This window comes from Toxotes jaculatrix, chromosome 16 (genome assembly GCF_017976425.1).
Source record: "Toxotes jaculatrix isolate fToxJac2 chromosome 16, fToxJac2.pri, whole genome shotgun sequence".
NCBI classification, from domain to species: Eukaryota; Metazoa; Chordata; class Actinopteri; family Toxotidae; genus Toxotes; species Toxotes jaculatrix.
Window position 1 is genome coordinate 5386240 of NC_054409.1, and position 16428 is coordinate 5402667.

Below are 16428 nucleotides of genomic sequence, written 5' to 3' on the forward strand. Positions count from 1 at the left end.
CTCTGCTGCTGTTTACTGATGATATAAATCCGCATGGATGTCATATTAATGATGATGATCATATTACAGAGAGGTATTGTTATTGAGCATTGGAGATATTTCTTAGCACCAAACCAGGTGTAACCATCTCTTTCTTTAATCACACAGAACCACACAAAGGTGGAATAGTTCACATTTAGCATTATTCTAGCTTTGTATTAGGCTGTAAATTCACATAAAAAAAAAAAAATATTTGAATGTTAAACAGCTGCTAATGTGAAAAAAAAACTGGTTAAAAATAGCCACCACTGCCAAGGAAAGCAGAAAATTATCTGAAAATCATTCATCGGTTTTGTTTTCAGCCATTTTGGAACTTTTGATTTAAAACTCAAGGGGTGTACAGACTGTTTCACTGTAAACTGTATGTAAAGCCACTCTTATGCACTTCTATCGATTCCTTAAGCCAAACAGAAAATGTACACTTGATGTTAACCAATGACTGTTAGATGATTAAAGGTTATTTCAAACCCATCTCTGAGAAATTCAGAAGGAAGCTGAAGTTTCATGTTTGTGTCTGACGGGAGTTTGCAGCTCTAAATCAAAAGCTTGGAGTAGTAGTTTTAGCTCGAAGGTGATGGCCACTCCACATGGTTGTGCAGGATGGAACGTTTTTCTGTTCCCATTATTACAAACTTCAAGTTGATGCAAAGTTGCATAAAAACTAATAAATATAAATTGATTTAACCATGGCAGAGAAGAAGATTTTAACTTTTTGTATGTGACAGGAGTTTTAGAATCTAAAACACTTGTGCAGGAGCCATTAAAAACACTGTTAAGCTCCTCTACAGTGAGGCCCTGGTGTTCATGGGTACTAAAAAATGTGCTTGAGGAAGTAAAAGTTTGACAGAAATGAGGAACAGAGAGGGAATTTAGGGGCCGGGAGTGAATAAAGTTTGATGAAATCAGAAGTAAAAGAGGAGGAGGGGGACAACAAACATGGAAATTAAAATCACAGAAAATGAAAAGTCTATTATAATACTGCAACATAAGGTCTGAAAAAAGTTTCAGAGGTTTTCAGATTAAAACTGACAACTTTTTTTAAAAAAAGTAATAAAACCACAACCAAAGACTCTCAAAGGTGGAAAAACAGCCGAGTGAGACTGGAGAACAACCTAAAACCTCTCCCTGTCAATATCTGGCTGTTAGAAAAGCAGAACCTCTCTTCTCCTCTTCCTCGGGCCACTGCTGCATACACTTATCATATTCTGCCTTGCGATTAAATCTCAGATGCTCAACAAGGCTTGTGGTGTCGCTGTTCCACATGATCTGTTCCACATGTCCCACATGGTACTGTGTACAGACATCATCAGGGTCAATGCTCTGTTCAGTGGTTTATTGCTTTTATTGAGCCACAGTTCACATGTGACTACGACAGGCGGAAAGAGAAGTAGTTCCTAAGAACCAGGTACTATTTTGGCTGGATCCTGATGATGGCGTAGTTTCGTCCTACTGTTTCCTCGATCAGAATCGATGGACGGCAGTTGGCTAGATCCAGACTTTGAATTGAAATAGTAGTTGAGGACAGATAAGAACTCAAACAAAAGACGGGCTTCCTGAAATACGCCCACACAGGCGACAATTTCTTTCCCTTTTCTTTGAATGCTCTCTGACATCAATGCCAGAGTCGTGGTCCAACCAGTGGCAGCTATAGGTGGTGTTCTAGTGCCACCTATTGGATCTTCTCTGAATCTGCCACTGGCTATAGGCTACTGTCTGTCCCAGTTAGACCACAAATAACCAACACAGCACTTAGCCAGCCATTTTCAGCACATTAGTATGCTTGATTTTCCACTCTGCTTAGGATAATGTTATATTAATATTTTATGCCAACTGTAATGTAAATAATTACCAATCATGACATTTCTGCTTCTGTACTCTGTTTCCTATCATAACTGTAATCTGCTGAGCACACAGTATCCACTAACTGCCAACCCTGTTTGTATCATGTTTTATATGCTGCATGTCCTTCTCCTCCTCTCCGCCATTCCCAGCTGTCCTACCTTCCTCCTTTTCCTCCTTTCACCCAGCCCGGCCATCAGCAGGAGGGTCCCCCATCTGAGCCAGGTTCTGCTCAAGGTTTCTTCCTGTTAAAAGGGAGTTTTCCTTGCCACTGTGGCCAAGTGCTTGCTCTGGGGTCAGGCTCTGGGTCTCTGTAAAGCGCCTTGAGACAATTTTGATTGTGGAAAGCGTGTTATAAATAAAACTGAATTGAACTGAAAAATTGAATATGACTGTAAAATTTATTTGGTTAACACACTGATTCATTCCTATCTGTTTTACAGTGCAGTAAAGCAGTATCAAAAAGCACATGAGCACATGTAGATTCTAAAAAAAATTAGTTTTCCGTGTAGCAGAAAAACACAGAAACACAAAATCAGTATAAAATTGAAAATTCCCAACACAGCTTGTATGAGGCGCTTTGAAATGACGTCCCAAGCAGTCCATGACCTTTCCCACTGCTTAAGTAAAGTGCTAGTATGTGTGGCTGACAGAGACAGGGATACAGGAAGTGAGAAGGATAATTTCACAAAGAAAGAAAAATGAAAAAGAAGAAGACATGGTGGTAAATTATTTTCGATATAAGGATCATTAGGTCATAGGTAAATGTACGTGTTTAAAAAGGGAATCAAAAATGTGCATTTAATTACTAACAGATATAAAATGTGATCTGAAAATGTATAACGAAACTGAAAAACACAATATGGAAAACTTAAAGTGAAATTATCTTCCACAGTAACCTGTAAACAGGAGGCTCATCCGGTGTCCCACAGATCCAGTCCCACTGCTGTCAATATTTACAGAGTACACAGAGTCTCACATTCTGGTCTCCTCCGGTGGTTGGTTCATGTAGTCCTGAAGGGCCCGGTGTAAAGGAAGCCACTTCTTTATTGATGCTTTGAGCGCTACGATCCATCTGGAAAGAACAACAGAAACATCGGCGTCACAGCATCTGAATGTCTTCAGCTGCTACTGTCCTCTCTACATGTAACAGACTTTGAATTTGTCTCACAAGTTCTTCAAAGCTAAAGTCCCCCAATGCTCCTCACCGTTTATTCTCGTTAGGATTTTCAGCACAGAGGTAGAAGGTCTTGAACTCATCTGACGGAGGTTTCAGCTCAATGGTGGATTTCTTGAATCCATAGGGCTGCTCTCGCACCATGTACCCCTGAAGGTAGATCCCACCTGAAGACACAGATGATACTGATCAATATGAAACTCTTTGTTCCAGCTGTTTTACCGGCATTTACCGGTCTCATCATTATGGTAGCTCAGTGAGAAATCGGCTGATCAATCAAGCAATCTTAGCAATTAACATTACAGCCCACAAAAAGTGTAATTAAAAGAATTATAGTAATACTTAACATTAGCTTAGCTTCATCCACCTATATCTGTAAATCATGGCATCATCTGATTTCATTACATTATGCAGTAGTGGACGAATGTGCCCACTAGGAGCCAATTCTCAAAAGTATAAGACCTATATGTGGACTTACGCCAGATCATACAGTGAAGTGTAAAAATAATGTAATTATACCATAAGAACCTTTTCCCCTAATTTCAGTTTTGTTTAAGGGCCAGATGTTTTCCTTGGGAGTTGATAGAGTTAAAAGAGAGGGAATATTGGCTTTAGACTCCTGAGGTGGACCCAAACACCTCTCCTAACACCTTCACTGTAACAACTTTATAATGTTGCTAATGTTCAGGCTTTAGTTTTTCTGTTCTGCTGCTCCCAAGTTGCCAAAAAAAAATCCTTTAATGCAGCTTTGAAGAACAAATTCACAACAGATTTCAAAGGAAACCGTTGCATATCAGCATTATCAGTTTAAATAAGCAAAACCGATCAATATACATTACTGATCAAAAGTTTTAGAACAACTCCATCTCTCCAGTTTTTATTGAAATTTCAACAGCTTATGTCCAGCGAGCTAAATGGTAAAAAGGTAAAACATTAGAAGAGAAGAACCAGACGGAGGCTTCACATGATGAGCACAGTCTGCAGACCTAAACCACATGGAGATGGTTTAGAATGAACTCGACAGAAGGTGAAAGGAAAGAAACCTACAAGTGCAACACATTTGTAATGCATTTGTAACACTGTAATGATTTTGTTATCTTTTTAAATAACAGCTGGAAAAAATTAGGTGTTTTAAATGTTTTAACCGGTAGGGTCTGCTGAAATTGTATTTCTGAAGTTTAAATGTCTCTCCAGATTCCTTATACTTAATGGATTTCTGTGAACCTGGAGACTACATATGTGCTATATAGAGAGTAACTATGTATGATATTAGCAGCAGAGTGATTATCAAATTTTAAAACTTTCATTGTTAGCAAGGATCACTGAGGGAAGCTGGTAGTTCTCTTAGAAGTACCATTAAAAGCATTACAGTGTGAATGCCTTTCTATCCCCTTAGTTTAGATTCAGCACATCCACAAAAAAAAAACACCACCGTGTTGCATGTCGGCATCTGAAACATGAAACCTATGTCCATACCATGTGCATGAGTAGCACGGATTCCGCTGTACAAGTAGAGGCAGCCATCCTTCAGGATACAGTAGTGCTGGACCCACATGTCCTTGTTTTTGTCCATTTTGTGAAGCAAACCGAGACACTCTGGGCTCTTCACAGCCAGCGGGGGCAGATTAGAGTTGTGTCTGGTGACATCCACCCACACGTGGTTCTAAAACATCAGAGTTAATTGAGAGGATTAGCGTTACCCTGCGAGCTAAATATGACAGGTGATAAGCCAATGTGAGCAACAGCCTGACAGACACGTCCGTTCTAATCCACCTCTGTGGTAAATATCATAGTCAAAACGACTGTTGGACCAAGGTCCATTTGATTTATGACAGATTTAGGTGTTACCTGTGCAATAGGATGAATAGCTCTCTCCATAGCTTCCAGCCACCTAAAATAAAAAGACACATCTCAAAAAGATTAATTCAAGTCATTTAATTAAAGTTATTTAATTAATCAACTACTCGTTGCAGCTCTACTTAAAAGCTTGGTTGAGAAAGTTCTCATCTGCACGGTACCTTTTCATCTCCTGGTTGGAAGTGGCACAGAAGAAATACACTCGATTACCGGACTGAGGGCGGCACTTGAACACAAACGGTTTTCCCAGGGACGTGTCTTGTCCCACCTCAGCCCCCTCCAGCTTTACTGCTGACAGAGCCTGCCTCTTGCCTTCATCCTACAATGAACATGAAGAAATGTCAAAACAACACCCCCTGTATGATTTTTGTGTGTTTTCAGAAACTATAATATATGACGGTGATGAGAGCTCCCCACCTACCCGTTTATGTCTGTAGTAGTAAAGACAGCAGTCATGTGTCAGTACAAACCACCTCTTCCTCCACCCTTTAATCAGACCAGACTGGGTACGCTTGTGAAGATAACCCCGACACGCTGGCCGGGGGGTGTTAGGACCACGAGCAATGTCTGACCCAATGGTCAGTGTTAGAACATCTGGACCTGCAATATCAACAACATTACACAAATTAATTTGCAGTTCAGTATTTTGATTCTTTACTCAATGTTCAAATTAAGCAAAAAAAACAAAGTTGATTTAAAACATGCTTAAAAGTTAAAAAGTAGATATGTCACCCCCCCCCCCCCCCCCCCCCGCCCTTAACCAACCATTCTGGTGAGAGAACTGAAACACTGGCTGCATAAATGTATTTTGTGGTTTGAGGCCACAAAGTGTGACCATGATCAGGTCTGGAAACAGCGTACCTTGTCTGGCCAAATCAGCAGCCTCAGAATGAGGAATACTGGTGACATCAGTTCCATTGACGGCCAGGACATAGTCTCCCACCATCAACCCTGCTTCCTCGGCAGCCCCATCTGTAACCACGGAGATGAAAAATTTCACTCACACAGAAAGACCTTCAAAACGCTTGGTGAACAAATAGCCTCTGCTAGTTGCCTGGCAACTTCACAGTGACAAGACTCCAGTCACAGCACCCAGTCACTGGACTCACACTTAGTGGTGACATGAGGCCTCTCTGTGTCCGTCTGTCTACATGCCCTTAGCCATGTGACATGGCAACCTGCCTAGGGGGCATCCCTGCTGTTTCCAAGTGCATGCTGGGACAGCCACGTGTGACCCTCAGCACCATAAGTGGTTTAAAGATGTGTAAAATTATGGGTTATGGTTCTTTACTACCCTGTGCCCTGACCACAGGTAGCCCAGCGTGACCTTTATTATGGAGACAGGTGGATCCTGACTGAGTGGGCACCTGCTCACATGCCAGACAGCAGTGGTGAGGACTAAAGGTTTTAACAAAGCTATGTGGGGTGGTGCCAGCTGTAGTATTAAATCCGGATTAGAGTAGTTTAAATACCTGAATGCAAACAACTCAGTTTAGAAACTACGCCTAGAAGAGACGGCACCGCGACTTCAGAATTCACTTACTCGTGTCGACCTCTGTAACCACAATGGGTTTAGAAAACTGAATTCGAAAGCCCCAGGGATACTCCCCCGTCCCCTTGCTGATCTTGACCGTCCTCTCACGAACTGGGGGAGGAGGAGACAGTGTGATTCAGTGTAGAACAGCTAAGAAGATACTTATGTATTCATTTGCTTAGTTCAGTGTACAGAATTGCCTCTGTGTGGTGTTTCCATTGAAGAACTATTGAGTTTCAGTACTGAATAATTTTTTTTCCCCCTTGATTTTCATGTAAAATCACAAAGTCTCTATCTTACTTGAGACGACTCGAGTTCTGGTGTTGAGGCTGGGAGGAATTGACCCCGAGCCTGCGTCCTCTCCCTGGTAAATCCACGCAGAGGAGTGGAAAGTCTCCATATAAAAACCCCCGTCTTCATTGTCTCGAACAGTCATGTCCATAGAGCGAGTGTCCTCTGAGACTAGGAAAAAAAAAAAGAAATACAGGAGAGGAGTGAGTGCGAAGCAAATAAAATAAAAAGGAAAACTGACCTTCACTATCAGGGATGAACGAGACGTAAATGACGAGAATGAAAACTGACAGTGAGACACTGGAAGCAAAAAAAAAAAAAAGGCTTGGATCCCTTTCAGTTAATTAACCTGCCAGAAGGTGGCAGGTGAGTTCCACCTGCACTGTGACCAGTGCTGTGCATAGTCAAAGAGCAATTATACCTTTCAACCTTGATTAAATCGTTTGTAACCAGTACAAGGCATTTCCAAAACAAATAGAAGTTCCATGCAGTATGTGTTGCTCTTTAATGGACTCAAATATTGGTTTATCTTGACAAGGCTCTGCCTCATTACCTTGAGATCAGTGTTAGGGAAGTCATGAGGCAGTAACATCCTCTGTAAATGAGAGGTGAGCCACAGACTGAGATGCTGTTCGCTGTTGTTCTGTGAGCTCAGTCCACAGTTACCTGATTCCTCTGTGATGTCGCTGGTTATTGAGCTTCCTCCCGCGGAGCTCCACTGCTTGCTCTCCTTGAACAGCTTTCGTCTCTTGGCCCAGTGGTCGGAGCTGCTGCTGTCTGGGTCTTTGTGAGCCACGGGCTTCAAATGCTCTTTGGCCTCTAAGGAAGCTAGGAATGACAAAGGACATTCACAACAGGTGCATATTCATTTGAAACAAGCCGTATGTTATTTCTTTGAAAGCATCTGACGAACATTACTGCGACTTACATCTGGATACAATTTGTTTTTCCGCCTTGTCAGTTTTACTGAGTTGCTCTTTCGCGTGGATTTCGGTGTCTGAAGAACCTCTGGCAGGACAGGAAGCCATGACCGCAGGTTTGTCAGAGTGATCCGTACCCCCTCTTCCTGTGCCCAGTCGCAGATTGTTTGTTTCTGTCATCAGTGGCAGAGAAGTGCTGCTACTTCCTGTTTTTTCTTCAGATGGCTTGGATTCAATCTCCTCATGTGTGTTTAGTGAATGAACATCCATGTCCTGTGAAAGGGACATGCAGGGGTCTTCCAAAGTACTCAATCTCGAGTCCATCTGCATGAATCTTTGCTCGAGTGCACCAAGAGTTATTGTCATGACTGAGGACTTGGTGTGCTTGTGTAGAGCTGAAACTGAATCCTCTTGACTTGCATTTTCAACCTTGTTGTTGTGGAACGATATGACAGGACTGCTCTGTAGCATTTGTTCCTCTGAGCCACTGCAGGATGGAGGGATGACTTGTATAGAGAGAGCTCTCCGGCTGAGCTCCTCTGTGAGCAGCTCCGGACTGTGATATTCTACTTCCCCAATTTCCTGGTCAAATCCACTGTCTGCTACTTCGCTTTGATCGACTTTATATTCACAGTCATCAGTGTCCAGACTTTCCATGTCTTTACAAAGGCTCTGGTTCAAGTCTATGTCCTGTTGTCTCAGATCCTTACGATGGTATCTGATGCTGCTTCCTCTCCGACATTGCTCACTGACAGCGAACACATCATCGGGATTATCTTCAGAGCTGGTCGCGTAGAACGGACTGAGCGATGACTGCTTTCCATCATGGCTGTTTGGGATTTCTGATACAGGTTTAGAGCTCCCCTTGGTTTGTGAAGGATTATGATTTGCTGTGCCAAATGCGGGGAACTTGTCATTGCCCTGGTGGATCTTTCCCAGCCTCTCAGTTTGGGCAGGAAGCGAGCACATGATCAAAGAGGAAAAAGACTCATTGTAGGGCAGCAGAAGATCCTCTTGCATCAATCCCAGGCCTTCGGATGTCCCAGGAAATGTCTGACGTCTTTTCTTTGGTAGTGGACACGCTCTATGTTCTACGGTGGCAATGCTGTTGTTTCTAATCCAGGATTTCCTTTTTTGGCAGCTGATGAACTCTTTGGTGAAGCTGGACCTGTTGGTTGACAGAGACGGTCTCATGAACATGGGCTCGTAGTTGTCAGATTCCGATAACTGATCAAAAGAAGGTGTCAGATCTGCACTTTCCTCCATTTCCGCGGGAAAAGGGCCTCCGGATTCTTCATTGCAGCTCATGTTCGGTCTCGTGTGAAATTCACCAAGCTGCCTGTCAGCAGGACTATGAGGACTGATCATGCAGGAAGCCAGGTCCAGTGTTAGGTCCTCTAAAGTGTTATATTTAATGTCTGCGAACTCTTGGGGTGGAGGAATGTCCCAGAACGGATCACTACTGGAGCTTTTGTGAAAAAGTTTTCTCTTCTCTTGAGCTCTGAAATTTAACAGCGGTGGTGGGCTTGATGGATGATTTGCCAGCCTGAAGTTTGTTGATATTTGTCGTTTGTGATTAATGCAGCACTGACAGTAGTTTGGATTGTCCCATATATCCGTGGGACTGGCAGATGTTGAATCACTGTGAGTCTCTGTTCGCTCACACGTGTTCCCAAAAGTAAATCTGTAATTTGTGTTTTGATCTCCATTGTGATTGGTCACGTTTTGTGACGGCCGCTCGTTATTCGGAATCCACGTCCTCTCACATTTGCCCTTAACATCCGCCTCAGCGCTGTCCCCCTTTTCATTCATGAAGACAAATGTGGTCTTGACGCCAGAAGTGCTGAGTTGTAGAATTTCTTGAATTTCAAATTTGATGTGGGATCCGACACAGTTAATTTTCATGATGTTAGTAACTGGTGTTGACGAGTGGGTCGGATTTTCAGACAAGGGTTCATGTAACTGCTGAAACGTGATCTTTGGGGACGAATCCTCCATGTCGTTGACGGACACAGAGGTTACGATCTTCAGTCCTTTCTCTTTGTCCTCTGTGGTTTTGGTATAAATACTCCTTTGGTTTGGAAATGAATTCACCTGATAATCCTGTTTAAATCTTTTCTCCTTGGGCGGATAACTGTTGTATTTTTCCTCATCTTCAGATCCTGACGGAGCATTTTCCTTTCGAAGTGAGTCCGTTTCACCCTTTTCAACGATGTCATCTTTGTAGCTCACACTGTTACTTTTGTTCTGCTTTTGAAAGATGTACGGTGAGACACTCTCTGGAAGGAAAAAAACAACAAACTTTAGGTTAAATATAATAAAACAATGATAACAGGTATATCTTGGGACTACTTAAGGATTTAGACTTAAATATTTTGAACAGTTGTTTGCAAATGTTTGGCCACCTCTGGTCTAATTACACATTCTGTAAATTTACACAGTGAAAAGTAAGTACAGTGAGGTGACATAAGGTAAAGATATATGAAATTATAAAATGATGGTATGATACTTTAATGAGTCCACCTACTTTCTCATCTTGCATACACTATGTGACTGAAGCATGAAAAAACACAAGAATCGCCCTGTTCACATTACAGCGTCATCAGCCAAGACTGCACGCTTACATGTATTTGGCCGATGCAGCCCTCTGTGGTGACAGCAGTGGTCAACCTAATGTGTTTTTAACCTTACAAAACCTAATCTACAAAACGCATAATTCAGTAGCCATCATTAGCTCTGAAACTGGACTGAAGAAGTCCAAATGTTGGCAGCGTGCGTGCAGGTGTGGGGAAAAATGTGACTCAGCTAAGCACGAGATTAACCTCAGTGCCCCCCTCCCCCCATCCACCCAAAGCTCCAGCTCACGTTTGCTGCTGCTGGAGCTCTTCCTCCTCTTGCTGCTCCTCCTCCTCCCCCTCTTGCTCATTCTTAAATCGAGCGCAGCCTCACATCAACTGCAAGACAGGTCAAAGGAAATAAGCAGGGTCAAATAAAACGAGATGAACTTTGTAAGATTTTGCAACATCACAGGGAGGAAGGCTCACTGTTTATCTCAGTATCAACACATCAGCATCAGAAATGACCGAGAGCTGAATTATTTCCACAGCGCTGATCAAAAAACAAGTGTGAAAAGTATTTAAAGACATCAACTGTAAATATCTAACTATGTTTCAGACACAGTTTTGAGTTTGCAGGCTGAATTAAAACTAACACTAACACTGTGTTGACATGTCCATTGAACACCTGCACTGCTGCTGCCAGTCGATTCAGCAGATCCCTGATTAAGCAGCCGGTCAAAAGTAAAGGACTCATCCTGTCTGAATGAACACTGGCTATAAATAGATAAAACTGAAAAAAAAAAAATCTTGATGTAAAACAATTGCAGCAACATTTATAAAAGTTATATTGATACATTTCCACAAGAAACACTTGAGATTTGCAAAGCACTAGAGAGAAAGTTCGCGTTGCACAGATTTGCATTGTTAATACAAATGAGATAACCATAGACTATCAGATGCTTTCAGAATCATTTGCAAACCAGGCAGGTTACTGTGTTGTCTGAGTACATGTGGATCTCTGAGGATCTTGTTCACAGGTGACAGGTGAAAAATATTTTGCACATGAAACACTTCAGAAGCCCTGACAAACAGCTGACTTACCTTTCGCCGTGAAGTCCTGACGAGCGCTCTGAGGGCAGAGAGAGAGACCGGCGGGCAGACGGTCTGTGAGCAGCTGCTTCCTTTCCACACCGTCCACATTGTCTGTGTCTCAGACTGCTCCACTTCTTACTGTTTCTATTCTGAACATAAAGCAGCTTATTACGTGTAATCTCATGAGCCACTGGTGATGTCAGCGGGAAGCTCGCTGCTTGTTTTTATTCAGGGGCCACGCTCTTCAACTAGCAAATGAGGATGATTGAGAAAAAAAAAATACAAAAGATACCGTAACTGTGTGTTTAAACTAGTTCCTATGTGTTTAAATGGTAAATGGCTGCATTTATGTATTGATTTTAATCCAAAGTGCCTCTCTTTCACACACACACACACACACACACACACAATGGCAGAAGAAATGTAGAAATGTAGACATATATTTCTATATGACATTTCTTAAACAAAACAAAGTTAATGCAAACATAAATGTTGTTAAGTTTCTGCCTTTTGAGGACTTGCCTGTTGCAAGTCCTCAAAAGTTTACATTCTTCTCAAAACACTGCAGCGTTGTCATCCTGCAAAATCCATTATTTAAAAATGTGTGAACGCTGAAGATCTTTGCACTTGTTCAGAAATGATTCCTCTTTTTTTTTGGAGAGCTTTCTATCCATATTTTAAGTTTCATCTATGAATCACTTCACTGTTCTGACAGTAGAATAGGTGTTTTTAGAGCATGATGAGTTACGAGGAGCCAGAGAAGAAACAAATATCACATTAAGGAAGTACAGTTACTGTTTCATGGGACCTTGGAACAGCGTAGCTTCTCTCTCTTCATTAAACATCACACATCCAGCTCTTCTGTCACTGAACTGAGGCAGTCCTCTAAACTCTGGTTACCCGGTTCCCATGTATGGGCCTAAAATGCCAAAATTAATATAAAAAGTTATGCAGAGAAGTGGAGCAACATTCACAACTGGGACACACACACACTGGGACTCTGATTCAAATAAATGCACTTTACAGACTGAGGTCCTGAGAAAAAAAACATTAGACGTCCGACCACAACGAGCCGTCTGACAACACAACCTCCAGGACATGGCGATGCTTTGCAGACACTTTATTACACAAATAACATAGTTACTGAAAATAGTACTCTTGCAGCAAAACCAGTGTGTTACAATAAATATCAGATAGCCCACACGTGACTGCAAACATCAGGAATGCAATTTCTATGGCATGCTGTTAAAGAACACATTCATTCAAACTGACTCTGATGGGAGGTCTGAGAGTGAAGGATGAAGCTTCGGAAGAGAGAATGAAAGACTGAGCGAATGAAATGAAACCTGAGAATACAGAATGGGATCCGAAACGGAACAAACACCACTTTTGGTCTTTGTGTTTCCCGTGCGTGTGTGTGTGTTTTTTTTTTTTTTTATGAGGTGTGTGATGTGAATTGGCCTTCATTAACTGTTGCGTTTGTGCGACTCGTCCACGCGATCCCTGCGACCAGATTTCACTGAACAACCTAAAACGACCTCTGCCCCGCACTGTGGGTCTGAGGGAACACATTTCCCACCATATTCTCAGTTTTCCATTCATTTCACTCATTAATTAGTCATTCATTCATAACATCAGAAGTGATCGATTAATAATTTCTCGAGCGATTTACTGTCGGTACAGAAAAAGGTCAGCATGAACTGAGGAATGTTATTTTGAGTGTTAGTGATTTAACTGAACTGGTTTCTTTGTCCAAATTCTGATCCTGGTCCAACCCTTGGGACACTGTGTCTAATCTAATGTCCATATTGTTCCACATGACACAGTTGCTGTTAGTTTGTGAGCCGACTTTGTTTAACTGACTCACTGCAGTGTCAATTAAGATTAAGTTTGACTTTTCAACAGCTGTGTGATGGTTCACAATAAACAAAGGATTAGAACTGGATTATGCTGCTGAGACAGATCCATTAAAACATGAAGACAGACACTTAAAGGACTGTACCAGCTGCTCTACATGTCCCACCCCTCATGTAAAGACAGTTCAATATTTCAGTTCGGGCGCTTTTGAGATATTTTCTGACATTTTACAGATGAAAACTTAAAACGCTCTACTGAACAACAATCAGCTTGCTGTTTAATTATACAACCAAAAGTACATTGTGAAAGTGCATGAATTTAAAAATGGGAGAGCAAAAATATAAAGTACATGTGATTTAAGTTTTAGTGATTTAAGTTCTAACGTAAGATGAACATTTCTCAAGTCGCGCTGTTTTGTGTTTCTTTGTGTTTGAAATTAGTTTGAAGTGAGTCTGATGTATCGACAGTTACAGTGCTTGGCTGTGGTTTGATTGGCATTGTACACACCCACACACACACACCCACACACCCACACATGCAGGCAGACATAAATATAGATTATATATCTATCAATATCCATTATCTTTTCACTTGAATGGAAGAAAAAAATCAATATAGTACAAGCTCAACTAGCAGCAGCTGTTTTCATCTGGAGATGCGTTCTGTAATGGCAGATGCAGAAGAAAAGGCAAAAATACAAACATGAGAAGGCACAAAATTACAAGTGAAATGTTACTGATCTATGACATGAAGCAAATGATTCTGTTGAAAAAAAAAAATGCTGCATGTGTGTAGCTTTACGGCATGGAAGAGATTTATGAGAAGAAAGAATGCACTATTTAAAAAAAAAAAAAAAAGAAACTAGGCTGCATTAAAACCTGCGAACTGATCCTGCTTGATTGAATTCTTACTCAGATGTTGAAATGTTATGGAAAAACACTGTGTTTAAGTCCAGATCTGACTCAATGAAATCTTAACACTGAACAGTGAAATGAACAGTCAACCACTGAACAGGTGTCAACAGCAGTTTTCTGTTTTTTTTTTTCCTTAGGGCTCTGTTTCAGAGGAGAGCACTCAGTGACCAGCACAAAGCAGCAGGCCCTGGGTGCACACACAGGTCAGTATAAGATCAGAGGATGTGGTGATTCATAAATGCACTGTCAGCTAATCACATGACTGCTCTCATACCTCTGAGCCAATCGCGGTGAAACGTGGCTACAACGGTTCAATAAATGAAGAATCGTGGAGACCGTGTTGTTGTCTGGGAGTTGCAGAGCGGCACGACGTGAACACAGAGGACCCTGAATCTGCAGCCAGAGGCAGATGGTGTGGGTTAAACAATTAGTTAGTGTTAATTAGTACAGTAATGACAGAAGCAAATAATAAAAGTACTTAAAAATAAATAATAATAAAAAAAAAATACTCCTATCGTCACATCATACCATAAGAAAGCCAACTTTTCCTAAAAACTTGGAAAGAAGCTGATACGCAGGATTCATGAGCCTCTGTTACCTGGGGGACGGGGGTTGGGGGAGGGAAGCTGAAGCCAATCCCAGCTGACGTTAGGCAAGAAGGAGCGTACACCCTGAATAGGTCTCCAGTCTATCACAGGGCTGACACATCGAGACAAACAGTATAACCTCATCTGCATGTCTTTGGACTGTGGGAGGGAGCTGGAGAACCTGGGGGGGGGCGGGTGGCTGATCTCATTTGTTTGGACCTTTCTCCCACCCGTGCGACGGGCAAACAGATGAGCAAAGTCAACGTCACGGTCAGGAAAGTACCAAACTGACACTGCGCTGGTCACAGCGCCACTGTGAAAACAGAGCCCTTAAGGTTTTCAGGTCACTTTGAGTATCAATGAATAAAGGACGTGAACTGGCTGATGAAATACCTGACCACACTTCAGTCCAGACTGATGAAATACCTGACCACACTTCAGTCATAGAAATTCCCCACCTGAAAAAGTCATTCAGTGAAGTTTGGTAAATTTCCTTTAAATGTCTTAAAATAAAAATCCAGCAATGGGCTGATCTGTTTTTACCTGTTTCAACTATAAAACATATTTCAAGAATTTCAAAGAATTGAACTTGAAGTTCCTGATACTGGCTTTTTTTTTTTTTTTTTTTAAGAAAATATCTTATCCCAGCCCATGAGCAGGTTCCTTCTCGTTCTAAGGCTGAATCTCTCTCCATGGATTGTGCAAATAATTTCACTAATGCTTTTTGTGACTTTGATTTGGGGAAATCAAATCTTTTCCAGTGACACCTGTGAATCAGGCCACCGTGGGTGTATCAAGACTATGGCTAAATTAAATAAAGATTAAATTAAACTGTCTAAATTAGGCCAAATTATTTTTTTTATATACAGTATATATATTTAAATATATAAACAATAAGATTGGCAGCTAACACAACAGTTACACATATGATGAATAACATACAACTTGGCAATGTAAGCAGAAGGTTTGGTGGCTGGCCCCAGAACGAACGTCTTAGGAGGAGGACTGAGGAGGCGGCAGAGCGGAGTACTCCTCGTTCTCCGAGTCGCTGCTGTCCTCGTCGTTCCTCTCTTGGTCGCTGCCTTCGGTGCTCAGCTGGTCAAAGCCCTGACGATTGTAACCCTTATGGGATGCGAAGAAGTTCCCGAGGTTCAGACTGCCCACTGCTTTACCTAGGCAGAGGGAAAACACAGCAGAGGAGAACATCAGCCTGACTGCTGTCTGCCTGCATACACTTTTAATTTTTAACACTACCTGAGTAATGTTCAGTCCTATTCTATTAACCTATTCTATTAAATTTAGGATGTATTAGCCCACTGTTGTACAGAAAAACAATGTTTATAATATTATATAAGATTTGGCTTGCTAATTTTAAAAAGTACATTTATAGAACACAAGTCAAAGAATCAGAGTCAGTATCAGGTCACAAATAAGTAAGGGAAGCGTGCAGAGGCCAACACAGGACACAATGGGTAAAAATCACAATCAAAATACTTATTTTATTATTTAATGTGATAAATAACTTACCTCTTATTTTTCCCAAGATCCCTCCCACAGAACTGGGTTCGGTTTTCACCTCACATCGGTCTGAAAACGTGCAACGATTTAGAATATTTAGCTGAACGCTGACCGAATATTAAGAGCACAAAATAGCAAAAACAAAGTCTTCGCCTCATATTACAATTCGACTGGTGCTGCTGTGGAAATGATCTGCGTAACACAGATATGTGGACATACAGATGAACTGATACATGAAATAAATA

General features: G+C 41.6%; 2 protein-coding genes across 5 annotated transcripts in view; both read right to left on the reverse strand.

Annotated features, from left to right (window-relative positions):
• Positions 1-2309: 2309 nt before the first annotated feature.
• pdzph1 (PDZ and pleckstrin homology domains 1) lies at positions 2310-7776 on the reverse strand. Its single transcript, XM_041059694.1, has 11 exons — positions 7666-7776; positions 7404-7565; positions 6747-6908; positions 6456-6557; positions 5774-5884; positions 5334-5512; positions 5074-5231; positions 4904-4946; positions 4532-4718; positions 3087-3222; positions 2310-2953 (listed from the first exon to the last, which is right to left on the reverse strand). The coding sequence occupies exons 1-11, from the start codon at positions 7763-7765 to the stop codon at positions 2854-2856; spliced, it is 1440 nt and encodes a 479-aa protein (XP_040915628.1). The 5' UTR covers positions 7766-7776; the 3' UTR covers positions 2310-2853.
• A 4811-nt stretch (positions 7777-12587) lies between these two features.
• The window catches only part of pam (peptidylglycine alpha-amidating monooxygenase), a 28127-nt gene continuing 24286 nt past the window's right edge, over positions 12588-16428 (reverse strand). For 2 of the 4 annotated variants that reach the window (XM_041059669.1, XM_041059668.1), the window contains 2 exons: positions 16193-16252; positions 12588-15837 (listed from right to left, as the gene is read on the reverse strand). In XM_041059669.1, the coding sequence (XP_040915603.1) occupies positions 15659-15837; positions 16193-16252 (239 nt within the window). In that variant the 3' untranslated portion in view covers positions 12588-15658. The remainder of the gene's footprint in view (positions 15838-16192; positions 16253-16428) is intronic. The other 2 variants (XR_005895526.1, XR_005895525.1) reach the window with 2 other exon arrangements.